Source organism: Phallusia mammillata, chromosome 2 (genome assembly GCF_965637545.1).
Source record: "Phallusia mammillata chromosome 2, kaPhaMamm4.hap1.1, whole genome shotgun sequence".
In the NCBI taxonomy this organism is placed as follows: Eukaryota; Metazoa; Chordata; class Ascidiacea; order Phlebobranchia; family Ascidiidae; genus Phallusia; species Phallusia mammillata.
In genome coordinates this window covers 6,358,323-6,375,248 of record NC_137253.1, presented here as the reverse complement: position 1 = coordinate 6,375,248, position 16,926 = coordinate 6,358,323, and the positions used below count along the sequence as shown (strand labels likewise).

Sequence of the window (16,926 nt, the reverse complement as noted above, 5' to 3'; positions counted from 1 at the left end):
ACGACCCATTTTGTCGTACATAGTTAAACTTGTGGAATTTAATTCATTTGTTGGTTTGTTTGTATTTTTAGTGCGGGCATTCGCCGTCAAGAGCAACTAGGATGCAAAAGAAGAGTTACGTCGTATGTCTTTTAGCATTAAACCTTTTAGGTGTCTGTTTGTACTTTTCGGCCATACGAAACTATACAAACAAAAATAAAAACTTGAATCAAGTGTATTTACAAAATCTACGCCAGCGCCAACTGAAGGACAAACGTCTACAGAAAGGACTAAGTTAACAGTCGACGATATTGGATTTACGATGACAACTTGTGACAAATTACATAGTACAAGACTCGACCTAATACTGAATACTTGGTTTGCAAAATCCAATGGTCAGGTATGGATATTATGCATACATTCGCCAACAGTGTGTAAAGGTTTGGTGGAAGGGTTCTAACGTTTTACTTGGTGACTTGTACCGTTCTCACAAACCCACACATGAAACATAGAATTAGGTTGAAGCGACAGACATGAATTTGTGAAATATTAGTATATCTTGTAAATTATGTCTTTTGTAATTTAATAAGGATCTGCTTGCAATAAGATAAGTTGTTCCACAATTTGCTTAATAGGGCAATTAATAAGAAGATTGTTTTTGCTTTTTTTAGGTGAACATTATCACAGATGTCGAGGACGCAGTTTATCAAAAGAAAAGTGGTAAGTAACGTTAAATTAACTTTGGTTTACACAATCTTTCTGCACAAATCTGATCATATTTTTTGTTCTGTAGGAAACAAACTGATTAAAAGCGATTGTGGACGAAGCCACGGCCTGTAAGTAATTCGCTTTTGGTATTTTTCGTCTTTTGTTTGCATGTGATCAGATTTTTTAAGGCCGAAACTAAACGCGTGCATTTTTTGTGTTTGTTGGAATATACACAATCATTATCAAGTAAATACAGAGCAAAATGGTTTGCCAATACCTTGTGCGAGCATTTGCTAGTTTCCATATTTTACCCGGAAAGTGCAACAGGAATTTGAAATGTAATTTGAATCTCCTCATTGTCTTCCTGTCTGTGACTGAATACAGTATCAAATTCCGTTTCAGAATATTATGACATAACATCTTGCCATCTTACTAACCGTACATTAAAACGTTAAACGGACGATTTGCTGCATTTAAGATTTGGGTAACAAGGTATGCTTTCTGTTTTCGTCCAAAACAACGTTTGAATTATTTATAGGCACCCGCCAGGTTTCAGCCATCCTGTTGCTTTTTTGTTCCATCTACTTATGCTTCGTATTATCATGTTTATAAGCGTATTGCAATAAGTGAATAGATTTTTTTGCGAAAGTAAACAAATATTTTGATTAGAGAGCTTTCGTTTGTCAATTTGAATTTTGATTGGAAAGCTTTCGTTTGTCAATTAAGTCTTTGCGGAAATATTAATCAAGTCCATTAGAAGTGTACTTGAAAAATAATGTTCTCACATTGAAATCTGGCATCTTAATGCCGTTTAAGGCCATTTTGCGGTTTACACCTTATTGCGAAACTGAAGTTAAAAGTTATTGTTTGGGAAGAACAGTTTGATTCGAAAATATCTCATGTATCAAAAAATGTAATATTGATTTGATTCGAGTTTGATGCTGGATCTGATTCAACTAAAGTCAATGACGCTGATGACACACTCGAGCGAAATTTTTGTACCGACGATTGGTCGGGTCAAGTACAATCTTTCTCAGTAGGCGTTAAGTCAAGTCAAATTCTTTAAAATGCATCAGTTAAGATGAACATAAATTCATAACTGGGATCAGCCCTGAAGCGTCTATGCAGACCAGCGATCACGGCACACTCATATACAAATCACCGGTATAGCGCCTTCAATGGGCCTGGCGTACTGTGATCTTTAAAATGTAATTATATAATGCGAATACTTGAGTCATTACAATTAAAAACTTACGGTTAGGTTGCTCAGTTTACAACATGCCGCCCATACGAAGTCACGAAAACAACCTTTTAACGAAAACTTACTTATAAATTAATATTTGTGTGATCAACGCTCCCAAACTGATGAATTCCAGGTCTGTTTGCTTTTAGGTTTGGCCTAACCCTCGGCTACCAGTGCATTCCGCCAGTGCATTCTGCCAGTGCATTCTGCCAATGCGTTTTGGCCTTAACTGTGTAAAGAAAATAACACTCTTTTCCAATTTACTGAACTTACCCGAACCATGCTATTTGCTTGCGAACCGTTGTTGCATTAAATGGTCTTTGATGTATGTTTTGTATTTCCAAGCTAAATTTAAACATTTTCAAATTGTAGTTTGTCGCTTAATTGCGATTTATACGTGTAACATTTCCATTTTCAATAACTATGTAGCATTGGAACACTATACACGGATCTGTTTATACGTTTAACAACGAATGTAACGGCCTAAACAGACGTAAAAAGCATCCTGCTTTTTATTCAAACATTTCGGCAATACCCATGCTGTATCCAAATATCAATGCGACAGAATATATATCCCATTACTCAGAAAATAATTTTCCTTTCGATTCCACAATTTAATTTATTCAGTGTTTTTTTATTTCAGAGTTGATTTATGTTGCAAACTTGGACGCGAGTACGATACATTTATGGCAGACACGAGTAAAAGGTGGGTGATTACATTTTGTCGACAAATTGCTTCAAACGCCTGTATGTCAGTTTACTTAACGTTTCGTGGTAACCCTAAAAACCCAGTTTACACCAAGAGCGAACTCGAACGGCTCATTTTTTTCTCACGCAATGACGAGAAAATCAGGTTTACACCGGGCGCGAACGTTGCGACCAAAGTCGTTTCGTCCGGCAGTGTTGCACTACCAACAAAAAAGTTGCAATTGATTCAATATTTTTCGGTCAAACGCACGTTTAGCTGTTGCATGTGAAGGGTTAATCAAATACTAGTACACAATACATAACCTATGACCACCAAAGATGTGGTTTTGCAACAAATATAATTTAAATTGCTCAATTTAAACTAAAGCCGCGGTACATATTTAATACAAAACAACCCTACTCTGTGCAGCCAACTTAAGACATTCACCTGCTGGATCTAACAGTACAATTGAGAAAAGATACAGAAAAATGTATATTATTGCGTGCGTTTTGAGGCTAACTAAACACGCACTGGAGACGGTGATAGTCCGAATGTAAGTCGTCAACACCTGCTTCTTAACTTTCTTTGCGTTTTACCAGGTGGTGGTGTCACTTCGATGATGACAATTATGTAAACGTTGGAAGTTTGGTGAATTATCTTGATCAGTTTGACGACAAAAAAGACTGGTATATTGGTCGAAAAAGTCGGCCGAATTTCAAGGTTTGTCGTGTTAAACTGTTTACAGAAATTACCTCATGTCACTGAACAGAGTTGTAAGTAGGCCCGGACATTTCGGATCGGGTTCCTGCCTTTGTTCGGGCGTTTTTTGACAAACATGCCCGATTCGGGCCTGACTTCACATTCTATGTCCGAATTTTTTTTTTTAAGTTACCCATACAAGTTACTATAGTTTCTATCCCAACAGCCCTAAACGCGTCGTGCTTAAGCCAATGTATATTATTCTACATGTTTTGTTCATACTGTGCTGTGCAGTGCGTTTCGTAGGCTTTCATGTAGAGCCTGTTAATTGAACTTTCGGGAATTAATGGGCTTCTCAAAAACGCTTCGGGTTCGGGCTAGAAATTCGGGTCCACCGAATTAGAACGAATTGATTTTAAATTGCTCATCAGATATACTAGTTATAAAGCAATTACAATACGTTGATTTGTTATGAGTTGTTTTCGAAAATATTCAAATCACTTTAGAGTATAAACAAAACACAAGACTGCAATAACCACGCCAGGGGCGTTTATTTACTTTACACCAGGGGTGTCCAACCTTTTTTTACTCGAGATCGACTTTTGAGGTAGTTTAACTCCCGAGATCGACTTTTGAGGTAGTTCAACTCTCGAGATCTACCATTCCAATACAAATTAGCAAAGACATAGCGAGTACCAGAACAAAATAACAATTACTACTGCAACTATTACTTTTGTAACGTAACAAAGCGCCTACTTATGAACTTATTAACATATCTTATGATTAATTCACACAATAAAGTCATCTATGTACAGCAACGCGTTACAAAGCAACTATTTTAAATAAGTTTCTGCAACCCTCGCGATCGACTTGAAATCAGTCCGAGATCGACCAGTCGATCGCGATCGACGAGTTGGGCACCCCTGCTTTACATCATATCTCAGTAACATGAGAATAGGCACCCAAAAATCTCAGAGGTGACATGTTCCGTTATTCGGTTTTTTTTGCAGTTTTTTATTTATTTTATTTTGTAGTTTGTCATAACTTGTCAATTTTGTGTTTAGAATAGACATCAACTTCTCAAATCTGTTAAAATTAGAGCTAAAAGAGCGAAGTGTTGTTTAGTACGCCTTGTGGTATAAGAAAATGTAAAAACAAATATACATTATATGGCTGGGAGAACATAGTAATAGTTTTGACCCACTGAGGGTTAAGGAAAAGTTAAAACTGTATTTGGGACATACAAACATGTCGAATACTTCTTGTACTACCAATACGGTTTTCATGTAACGTCGTTTGTTTGCAGTCTCGCTATAAATCGAAGTTGTACGTTTATGAGTTTGGAACGGGTGGTGGTGGACTTTGTTTTTCAAGACCTCTTGCTGTGAAAATGCAACCTTATGTCGGGTAAGTTCATTTTGCTTTTTAGTCAAATTACTTGCTCTGACTTTCCTTGAATATGGCTGGCCTGCTGTGCTTTATAACTCAGTTTTCCACAATAGAACTGAATTGATTGTATGGAGACCTAACGCCTGCGTTGTTTTACTAAATATAAGTCAACAGAAACTACATTTAACATTTATGAAATGCCCACCTCCGATTGCAGCTACAGGGCTATGCGTTACAGTTCAATTTGCCACCGGTGTTAAGAAGATTTGATTTCAGTTATACATGTTATGTTTCCAAGGTGTCTGCATTTGCTGGAAAAATACCCCCACAAAAACGAAATTTAAAAGTGCATTTATATCTCATTTAAATTACTGCTAGAATACATGCATTCTTTGTTTGGTCAGGTTTTGCTGGGGATAAAGTAATAAACACAATGACGGATATTTACAGTTACATTTCAACACACGTGGTGGCAAAATCTAACTAACTTTTAAAATTTTACCCAATGTCTGTCATTTTTATAACTTACATCACGTGTGGGCAATTCAGTCTCCTCTGCAAAATAGAAACCAATTAACGATTTTTCTAACATGCAGGGTATCCTTATTTATCAGTGTTTGGTGTTAAATGGCCATGTCATACCATCAGCAACAAGCGACAGGTGTAGCTGTTGTTTGAATGGACAAGGCAATTATTATCCACTTGTAAAGTCAAGGTCCCCGGCTCGCAGTTAGTTTCAAATGCTTTGGAACGTTCTAATCGTCGTGCAAGCACTTTAAGAATCTGTTAACCCGTACATTAAGGTTGAACAACAGCCGTTCATTTTGGAGGTATAAATTTGATCCCGGTGGGGTTAAACCGCAGTACTCCAGGCCCATTGAAGTAGCAATACCGAATCAGCCGGTCATCAAGCATTCACGTATGGCAGGGGTCAACAACCTTTAGGATGCAGCGGCCAAAACTAAGATATGCCAAGTCGCGTCTGGCCTTTGTGCCTTTTAATTGCGTTCAATTCTAGTCATATTGTTGAAACTCTCGAATACAGCTTATTTTGATGGGGGTTGTCCCGGTATTTGGCAATGTTACATCGCCACAAATGGACGAAAATTCGGTCGTTTTCCGTTACCTTCCCAAACCTTTCTTAACACTTTCATTACAAAAACTGGATTTAAAGCGATAAAGCTTCCCATAACGACAATAAATAAATAAACAGTCGCGTCAATGGCAGTAAAAGTTTCTGTAATTTAGGACACGGGACACGGCATAGCAGAATTAACAACAATGTTGTTCCTCCACACATGGGCGCCGCCACGTAGGGGCAAGAGGGGACACTTGACCCCACCTGGAAAATAAAAGTATTGCAAAATTACATCATTTTCTCGAAAAAGGTGATGACTGAAAAACGATAATGCTCTAAGAAGGGAAGTTAAGATAGTCAAAGCAAATGTCTAAACAAGCGACTTTAACGATGTCGGCATTGTTTACGTATCTGGTGTTGTTTTCATAACCTCTGCTGTTTTTTATGTTTTTTAAACGGACAAAATGGTTCATAGTTGCGTCGCTGTACAGGGATCTTTTATCGTTGACGCAAATCTACTGCATATATATTATGCCAGTGGTTCTTTATACATAATTTCTTGAGATAGTAATCTATCCCTGCAAGTGTGTTTTTGTCAAAGTTAGCCCCCCCCCCCCCCCCAAAGTTAAAGTTAGGTGGTTTCTAAATGGGTTGCGGGCCGGATAATTTTGCGTGGCGGGTCGGATGCGATATGGCAAAGTTTTTCGGGCTCTTCGTGTATGGGAATGGTTAGTGACCGGCTGATTTGGTATGACTCCTTTAATGGGCCTGGCGCACTGTGATTTACCTATGAATGTGTCGTGTTCACCACAGAGTTGTAAACGGACCTGAAATTGGAGCCCGAACTCGGCCCAAACCCGAAAGTAAAATCCCGAAACTTGGCCCGAACCGAATCGTGTTTGAGAAGCCCATTTACGCCCGAAAGTTTGATTGATAGGCCTATACATCGTTTAAGGCTGTTTGACATTTGGTGAAGTTCAGCAACTGACTACTTAGCTATTAAAATTTATTCAAAAAAAATGCTAACAGAGACTGTTAAAGTCAGGCCCGCATCAGGCCCATTTTTTGAAGAAGCCTAAGCTCGAACCTCCTATATACCTACAAGGTCGAACAGGCCGACCTACAACTCTCGATCACCGGTCTGCATTGATCCTTCGGGGCTGATCCCTTATGAATTTATATTAATCTTAGGTGGGGTAAACTTTTAACCAATAAACTTGAAGTAGGGCACAAGCTGACTTATCTTAGAGGGTGAAAAATAATTTACATTCTTCCAAAAAATGTTTAGTAGAACAATTTGTAATAAATGACAACACTTGCTTGATTTTCAGAAACGGGGCGTTCCCCGGAACATGCCAAGCTGTTGGAGCCGCTGATGATTGCACCTTTGGGTTAATTGTAACACAGTTGATTGGAACAAACTTGACGGAATCTCCATTATTTCACTCGCACTTGGAGAAACTCGGTAATCTTAATTCGTCAACGCTAACGCAGCAGGTAACACTTTTAATTTTACCACCTAGTTAAGGTCGGTATAAGGGCAGGAAAGATTTGTTTGGCTGTAGACACTGCACACCGTTTTGACCAGAGATATATTTTCATGGCCGACACCGATTATCCGTGGTTAAGAAGGCCGATAACCGATATATAAAGCCGATATTTTGTTTGCAGTAAACGACAAAAAACTCAAAATGCGAACGTTGGGTGATTGTACGACAAAGTAAGAAAAAAATATAGTTTAAATTAGGGTTGGGCATTTGACCGGTCAAATAAAATCTGGCCAATTGACCGGTCAAATACTTGTCAAATAGGTCAAATATCGGTCAAATACTATTCCCATTATTAAATTGCAGTTTTAGTTAAACGTTGGAAGTTTAATCTTTTTCTAGACCATAAGTAATGGAAATGAAGGTTTCAACTCATGTAAATTTCTTTGTGAAATAGGAAATGTTCAGTTTATATTATATTTCAGACTTTTCCAATTGCATTGCATGCTTCATTTCATCAATGTCCCCACCTGTGTGTCTGTAATTTTCATTCTGTAATCACATTTGTGAACTGGATTCTCATTATATTCTATATACATCAGATTAAAGTCCAATTTTAACTGAGATTTAACTGCAAAACTCGCTTATCCTGCTTAAAATCGTAATTTATGCTGTTAAGCTGATGTCACATCTCCATTCGTGACAAAAAAGGAATACACAAAAGCTTGATATGTACGTACTTTATCCCAATAAGTACTGACCTGTAACTTATCCACAAAAATCTATTCTGGTCAATTATAAGCTAAATATATAGTTACAAACCATTTTTGGATCAACTATAGAAAAAAAGGCCTGTAGAAAAAGGACTGTAGGCCTACAAGTTTACACATATGCTTTAAATTACTTAGATTTTTTATCTGTCAGTAAAAATGTGCAACATTTGCAAAATGCCCAAGTAAATACTAATGAACTAACTTCCCCTCATGGACCTATCACACCCAATTTTTGTTAAGATAAAACGGTGCTAGAAGTGATCCATGTTTTTTAATTGCATTGTAAACCTTGCAAAGTTTGCCATACGTAAATCAGATCTTAATTTCAAATGAAAATTATCTCTTAATTGTTTTGGGATTTATTTCAAATAAACGAAACACATCTACATTGGCCAGAACTTGGCCGAATGGTCTGGCGCGCCTGACCCACATACAGACATAAAAAAACGCAGAGACAGTGCAGAGACTTAACGCAGAGACAGTGAGGCTTCTTTCTCGAGCAATATAGAACTTCTGAGACGCGGCACATTATTTGTAATTATTTTTATTGAAAAGATTGCTTGAACATGAAACTATTTCAAAATTTGCTGCAGTCTACTTAGGGCGGCATTTTCAACGAAAGCCAGGGGCGGCAGCATATGGCCCTACGCCACTGAGTGGACACACATGGTTTAACGTACGTTTACTAGCGAAACAGAATTCAAATGACCCATGAGCTCAATAGAACCACGAGTGCTAATTGCGCGTTTCGCGAGCAGCGTGAAATATAGGATACAAACGTTAGAAATGTGGGTTCCGCCTCTAGCTATACCAGTGGTTCTCAACTCGTTTCGGGCCATGGACCAACGGCCCAGTAAAAATAATATCGTGGACCATTTCTTTTTGGGTCAAGATTGAAGTACGCATACGAAACCAATTGGGCTTGAAACATAATACTTTAAATCCGGTTTTCAAGAAGTGAGATACAATTATTAACAGTTAACATTTTAATTCTCTTTTAACGTAAGTTATAATATGCAATCATCTCCAGTTTATTAACGAATTTAGGGGACGTCCTGTGGACCACCCAAAAAGTCATCACGGACCACCAGTTGAGAACCACTAAGCTAGAACTTGGCCGAATGGTCTGGCGCGCCTGACCCACATACAGACATAAAAAAAACCTTGATCGGGATTCGTCCCCGGGGGTGTCCTGGGTTCGAATCCCGTGAAAAAAAAACTCCTCGAGATTAAAACGATTTTTTGTTAGATGTTTTTGTTTATTAAAGCAACGTTTGTGAAAAACGATTTGTTGGGTTAAATATAAACTTTCGCCTCTCAGCATAATCTCCTGGCATATATATAAGTGGCTACGAAACTACTTGAGTCCGAACAAAATAAAAATGACTATGATTTACATCTAATGTAGATTTAGGGCAGTGGTTCTCAACCTTAGATGTACCGTGGCTCCCTAAAAGTAACTTTCGGGCTTCGTGGCCCCCTACCAAAAAATGTTTGTAGCAAAGTCAACTAAATTGTCAAGTCCATTATCTATCTGGATATTGTTTGCAAAATATAAATTCCAATGTTGATAAATAGTATTGTGAAAGAAACTGGCCCGCAGAATTTTGGTTTATAATGTTTATAGTGAGCCTACACCCGTGACATAATTTTTATCATTTATTACCTGCTTTCGTTCTGGATCAGAATGTTTTCAGTTTTACATTTACAAGCATAATAATTATCCCTTCATCATTGGTTTGTTTGAACACTTTATCACTATATCTTCTGTCGTTAGGCTTGTTTGAGTTACAATGGAAAAAACGTGGTAAATCTCCCTGCTTCCCTACCACAGTTTAGCAAGGAAGACGACCCAACACGAATCCTGTCTCTTCATTGTAACATTTATCCCAAGGAAGATAATTGTGCACCTTTGGCCAAGACTTGATTCTCGTTTGTAACACAATGCGGAGTTATAGCTGCAGTATGTATTCGATTCTAAGCTTGTAAAGTGTTTTTTTACACTTCATTATGTGCGGCTTACAACTATATACGGTTGATATCTAGAGCGGCTTGCATTTTTAATGCCGTGCGTTTTGATACATTTTGCATTCAATTATGTTTTGCATGTATACAAACCCGTTTTGCAACCTTAAAAAAAGAATCACCCAGCTCGTTGCTTGGTGCATTCAAATAAACCTTACATCAGTAGATTTAAGTTCATGAAATAAATTTTTAATTCCTTCTTTAGATTTTATGATTAATATATTTCGCTTTAACAGCATAATTAGTATTTCTATTCAAAAAGAGTTTGATCAAGCTTTGTTTGTTAATAATATATATCTCTCAAAGATAAATGACTTGTTTTAATGACATTAAACTTATTTGAACAAACACATGTTTTTTTATACATCGCACTGTACTGTGTGAACTGAGATTTAATCGCACTGTTCCGCCATAATATACCTGACGATCTGTTATTTTAAAATCAGTGTAGCGTGATGGGTGGTTTGCACGATGGCTTGCCTAAATTGTATGTTAAGTGTGCAATGCCAACCTACAAAATGATTTAACCAAATTTTCACGTTAAGCATGCGATGCATTAAAGTGTGAACCGTGTAATATTGACTTGTTTCTGGGTGATTGTAGGGATGCAATTCTTTAAAAGCCTCGTTGTCTGAGATTTTTTAATTGCCCAACACTGTTGTAATGGTCTATTTCAGTACCGTCGATACGGAATATGACTACCAAATTAATTGTCGTTTCGATAATAATCATTTTGGCGACAACGTTTTTTCGTTTTCATCTCCTTTCATTGAATATAACTGCCTTAATTATTATTATTTGTTTATTCGGTCGCAGTATTTGTGCAACGGCAGTACGTTTGACGTTTGGCTTCCAGCCTTTTATAGTTGAGCATATTTCCATTGTGTTTCTTCAAATTGCTTCACTGAATTAAAAGCCAGAAACTGCAACATTTTATTATTGGGCTTACATATTTCTTTTTGTATCCCATGGTGCACTGCGCATTGTTTTTAATCAGAATACAACTAAGGTACCTGCAGGTAACAAGGCCCCTTAAAAAACTATTGCGCATAACTAAAAAAACATTCAATAGTTTCCGCCCAAATTTGGCATGGTGGTTGTAGCGGTCAATTGTAATCATCCATCAGACTTTGAAGGCGTTTGCAAGATTATTTTTTGTATGATGACAGAAAATTAAAAACTTGGGCCTTAATACATACCTATGCTGTTAATTAGGCCCAACATTTTTATGTATTTTTTAAAGGTCGAAAAATCAATCAGACTACTTTATGCTTTGCGTCGGTCCAAATCAAGTTTAACCAAGCAACGTTATTAACTTTAAGACATATAACTGTTAATCTGAAGGTACTAACAACAACGAATAAACAACCACTTGACAGTCGATCACCAATAAAGCGAAATGAAAGATCACATTCCAAAAACTTAAAAAAAGACTTATAATTGGAACTTTCATCTCTCTAATAAAGCAAATAAGCAATTTTTTGCATACCAGTCGCCTTTGCTATAAAAAACAATACAGAAAATGACAAAAATTTTAGGCCTTATTGCCAGCAATGACTGACAAACAAAACCCTAATAAAATTCATTTGAGGTAATTCTTTTTTTCAGATTGGATAACGCTCCAATTCAGCTAAAATGACCCCTTTCTGATGTATCCTAATAAGATTTCATTTCGTCAACAAAACCTTTTTATTTTTGTAACAATTTAAAAAATAATAATAATAAAAAGCTGTAAAACACACTTTTGAATTTGGATTGGTCGTAGAAACTAATACACAGAACTTACAGGTCCAAAACTTTCCAAATCATTATAAGTTTGAATAAATCTAAAAATTATATCGAAACGGAAACGTTTTTACTTGTATACCAAAAAATATGAGTAGTGGGCCTTATTACCTTCCGGGCCTATATACCTTCAGGTACCTTATTGTATTGTCCGCAAGGGCCAATCAAATATTCTGGTCTGTTACGGATTTAAGTTGGGCCGGGTAGATTTTGACTTAGACGCGGAGAGTGCGTTGCGTTAAACACGTAGTCTATTGATTCGAAGGTAAATCATATTTGTCAAAGAAAAGCGTTTTTCTTTTTAACCTGAACAAGGAGTGTGTTGTGATGGTGCGCAAACAAACAAGGTGTGACGGGGATAGACAGCATATTAACGAGCAAGGCTATTTTTATTGCAATGCTATTTACGAAAAACATTCACATCCAATTAGACCAGGGGTGTGCAACCTGCGGCCCACGGGCCAAATGCGGCCCATTGATTAAAGGTTGTGCGGCCGGCAGAGAAGCTTGCATTTCAAATGTACTTGCAAACGAGTCCAACTGTTATATATTTTTGAGTAGATCAATTTGCCTTGTGCTATTTTTCTGCTTCTTGACAATAACGCTGCAAGAATCAAAAGTAAAACCGCCTTGTGTTATAATTTACAAAGGCCTTCGATCTTATCATGGTAATTGTATTTGGCCCCACAGTGTCGTTGCGAGCGTGGGTTCGAACTTTGTGATATAACGAAGATAAAAGTGTTTAGTTTGGTGTGTATAGTTTGACATTAAAATCGGTAATTACCCTCCTAAATATAAGTCATTTTTCTGATCGCCAATTTACTTAGTACAAGTGACTGCATCAATGAAACCATGAAACGAAAGGTAAAAGCTATTATATTATATATCTTCAGATTACCTGAATGTCACTTTTAAGTTAAAAAATCATTGGAATTTTTAAATGATATGTTCAAGCGCATAAGAAAGTGTGACGTTTCTCCCAAGCGGCTAGTGGCGTCATTGCAAAGCACTAGGTGGGAGAAAACATCACAGACATGGGTCGAATTTCACAAAAAAAAAAAAAAAAACTGTTCAGTTTGTAGTGGAATTTAACCTGATAAAAACAAATTTGTACAACCAAAAAAGAAAACAATACTACAGTTGATTTGACCAGTTGTGGAATTTGCGTTGTCTGCACGCGTCAGACGTTAAATGCCGTAATTTCCCGTTTCTAAACATGGTATTTTCGTTGTCATTTAACTTAAGGCGTTGTGCTTGTATTTGCCATATACGTGCCTAACTATGTGAGCTCAGTAATGCTTCGTCATGGCGAACATCCGAGGGACATTAGGGATCAGAATGATAGACTAACAATACAGTTCAGCAGATTTGCTACATTCAGTACAGCTTGTATAGTTAATACTAAATGTCGGATAAGTAAAAATAGTTTTAAATGGGTGAAAATTAGTTGTGCAAATGTTGAAATAACACTGAGCAGAAATATACTGGAGCACCAGAAAGATATAGTTTTTTAGCGTGTGAAATTTGTTTTAACAAACATTTTAATAAATGCGACGTATGTGGGTATCTTTGCATTTAACTATTTTTGCGATAAAGGTAAAATCAAAAACAATTTTAATACCGTTGGATAATTACTATTTTCATAATGTCGCCATCGTTATCCCTTGTGATTTAAAAAATTATCTTAAAAATAACTTAGGGGTAAATCATAAAACAAGAATGTGAAAGTGAAATCACTACGACACTGCGTTAACTGCCCGAAACAAAAAAATCATTTTAAGTACATATATATATATTTTAAAATTACATCAAAACGGAAGCATTTTTTGTGGCACATAAAAAATATGAGCAGTGGGCCTTATTACCTTCCGGGCCTATATACCTTCAGGTACCTTACAAAATAAAACACGTTTTAGTGCTTTTTATTGTGTTTTCGAATGTGATTTATGTAACGTCGTTTGTTTACAGTCACGCTATAGAACGAGGTGGTATGTTTACGAGTTTGGGACAGGTGGGGGTGGAGTTTGTATTTCAAGACCTCTTGCTATAAAAATGGAACCTTATTGTGGGTAAGTTTATTTTGCTTTATCATCAAATGACTTCTTCTACCCTTTTTTGAATATAGTGGACTTCTATCCATTATATTTATAACTCAATCTTCCACCATGCGTTATAGAACTTGGTGGGATTCATACCTTTGGAAATATCGGTAGAACGCCTGCGTTTCGTTACTAAACATAAGTCGACAGAAACTACATTTAACGTTTATGAAACTCTCACTTCCAACTGCTGCAGGGCTATGTGTTGCAGTTCAATTTTTCACCAGTGTTAAGAATTTAATTTGAGAACAAAATATCATGCATGTTATGTTTCCAAGTTGTCTACATTTGCTGGAAAAATACAGAAACGAAAATTGAACAGTGCCTTTATTTTTTTATTTAGGCTACTGCTACAATACATGCATACTTGGTTTGGTCAGGTTTTGCGAGCTTCCATCCCAAGGAAGATATCTGTGCACCTTTGGCCAAGACGTGATCTCGTTGGTAACACAATGCGGAGTTACAGCTGCAGTATGTATTCGATTTCTAGCCGCGAGGCTTGTAAAGTGTTTTATTACACTGAAGTATGTACGGCTTACAACTACATACGGTTAATATACAGGATGGCTTGCATTTTTTATGCCGTACATTTTGATACATTTTGCATTCAATTATCTGTTACATGTAAACACACCCGTTTTTTAAGCTTAATGGAAATCCCAGTTTTTTTAACCTTAATGGAATCTCCCAGCACGTGTCTTGGTGAATTCAAATAAACATTGTGTCAGAAGATTTAATTTCATGATATAAGTTTCTTATTTATCCTATTTATTTGCATCATTCAATATATTTCGCTTTAACAGCATCATCAGTATCTTTTTAGAGTTTGTTACAGCTTTATTTGTTAATATTATAGATATCATACAATCTTGCGAATGAATGACTTAATGTTTTGATGAAATAAAACCCATTTGAGTGAAACATTAGTATTACTATTTTGTCAATATTACCTGCGGTTTGTATTTGGGTAAATATCGTATGCTACATGCTTTTCTCCGCTCCCATCAGCGGTACTGTGTGTTTTAAGATTTAAATCGCACTGTTTCGCTATATAGCTGGGGTGACCAGACCTGCTTCATGTCCGAGCCGCGTATTACAAAGCTTAGTTTGAAAAGAGCCGCAACACAAAAAATCAAAAACGAATTTATTCACTCACAATGTAGTGTACGCTAACAAATAATGATCATTGTTGTGTGGTAAAACTGTGAGTCTCCACCTGGGGTGCAAGGTGTTTGAAATTAGGCTGATATGATGGGAAAGTTATTAAGCTTCGTAGTGACGTTTCAAATTGCTAGGTTGTAATGATTGAGCGAAGCTTTACAGATAAGAGACACATGTTTAAACTTTGCAGTTATTGCTAGTCAAACGTAAAATGCTTTTATTGTCAGCCCTGACTTACAGCTTAAATCTGACAATATATTTGACTACAATGCACAAGCTATCACGCTTCTGTGTAATAATGTTCTTTTCGGTTTGCGGAATGTACATTGGTTGTTACAAACAGTCAGTCTATTGTTAATACGTGCTAGAATGCATTGTTTTATCATCAGGTCAAACAACTGCAAGATTGGGAAATGTATGTGCAACATTAAAGAGCCGCAATCAAAGGCTCAAAGAACTTATATTTTTGAGAATATGTTTAGTTTAAGCTGTTGCGTTTTACATATGTAACTCTAACTGCCCTAACTATCATTATTTGTTTATTCTCTCGCATTATTTGTTCAACGGCAGTACGTTTAACATCTAGCTTCCAGCCTATTGTTGTTTGGAACATTGCCATCGTGTTTGTTTCAATTGCTTTACTAAATTAAATGCCAGAAACTGCAACATTATGTTATTGGGTTCACGGATTTATTTTTGTATCCTCCTAGTGCACTGCACATTGTTTTCAACTAGAATACAACGGTTGTATTGTCCAGAAGGGCCTATTAAACCTTCTGGTCCTTTACGGATTTTTCTTAGTCTGTACTGAGACTCTATTTGCCTGTCAATGTTTACAATTCAACCAGCGTAACGTATTTTTTCATAAAGTCATGGGTTTTGGGTTTGCCCAATTTTGCCGAGCAATGAACCAATGAGCACCGTTGAGCTTGACTTGTTTTGTACAGCGCAGTTGAAAGTCAAGTCGAGTTCGTGATTTCGCCTTCGTTTGACAAACAGGAATAGATACAGTCGTTTAAACTGATGATTATTAGAAGGCTCATAGAAAGGCATAGTTCGTTACGGAAAATTTAAGTACCCGTATGTTATTTTTATTATATATTTATTTGAATGTGCAGGATTTGTTTAATTACAGTTTGGTGCTACACAACACAGGATTGGCGTGGCACAAAAGTCAAAATCATCAGATTTTTTTCGCGAGTTGCGCTGTCCAGGGCAAAAAACTAGCGCAGCAGGTCGAAAACAGTTTGGAACAGCTACCGTTCATTAAATGAAAATGTTAAATTAATCAAAAATTGTTTGTATGCAACATTCTTAAGAAGCTGATGTATAATATTAGGAGTTAAGAAAAAGCGTAGTTTTTTTCCACAGAATCAAACGTGTGTATTTTAATTTATTTTGTTGGTTTGTTTTTGTTCTGTTAGTGCATGTTGCGCCGACAAGACCAGCTAGGATGAAAAAGATACGTTACATCGCGTGTTTATTAGCGCTTAGCCTTTTAGGTGTCTGCTGGTACATGTTTCCTTCCTCCATTCAACATATATTTAAAAAATCTACGCCAGCGCCAACTGAAGGACAAACGTCTGAAGAAAGGATAAAGTTGACAGTCGACGATATTGGATTTACGATTAAAACTAGCGAAAAATTCCATAGTACTAGAATCGACCGAATACTGAAGACTTGGTTTATTCAAACCAATGGCCAGGTATGGAAATTGTGCATACGTTCGTCAATAGTGTATAAAGGTTTGGGTGTAGGGTTAACTTTGTACATGGTGGCTGGTAATTTCCTTTCTCACAAACCCACTCCTGA

The 16,926-nt window shown here is 36.8% G+C and overlaps 1 protein-coding gene across 1 annotated transcript; it reads left to right on the top strand.

Annotated features, from left to right (window-relative positions):
- The first annotated feature begins 766 nt into the window (after positions 1-766).
- On the top strand, positions 767-10,998 carry LOC145214452 (beta-1,3-N-acetylglucosaminyltransferase radical fringe-like). Its single transcript, XM_080082979.1, has 6 exons — positions 767-815; positions 2,574-2,636; positions 3,218-3,338; positions 4,624-4,724; positions 7,116-7,281; positions 9,822-10,998. Exons 2-6 carry the CDS (start codon positions 2,617-2,619, stop codon positions 9,969-9,971), a joined length of 558 nt encoding a protein of 185 aa, XP_079939105.1. The 5' UTR covers positions 767-815; positions 2,574-2,616; the 3' UTR covers positions 9,972-10,998.
- The last annotated feature ends 5,928 nt before the right edge of the window (positions 10,999-16,926 follow it).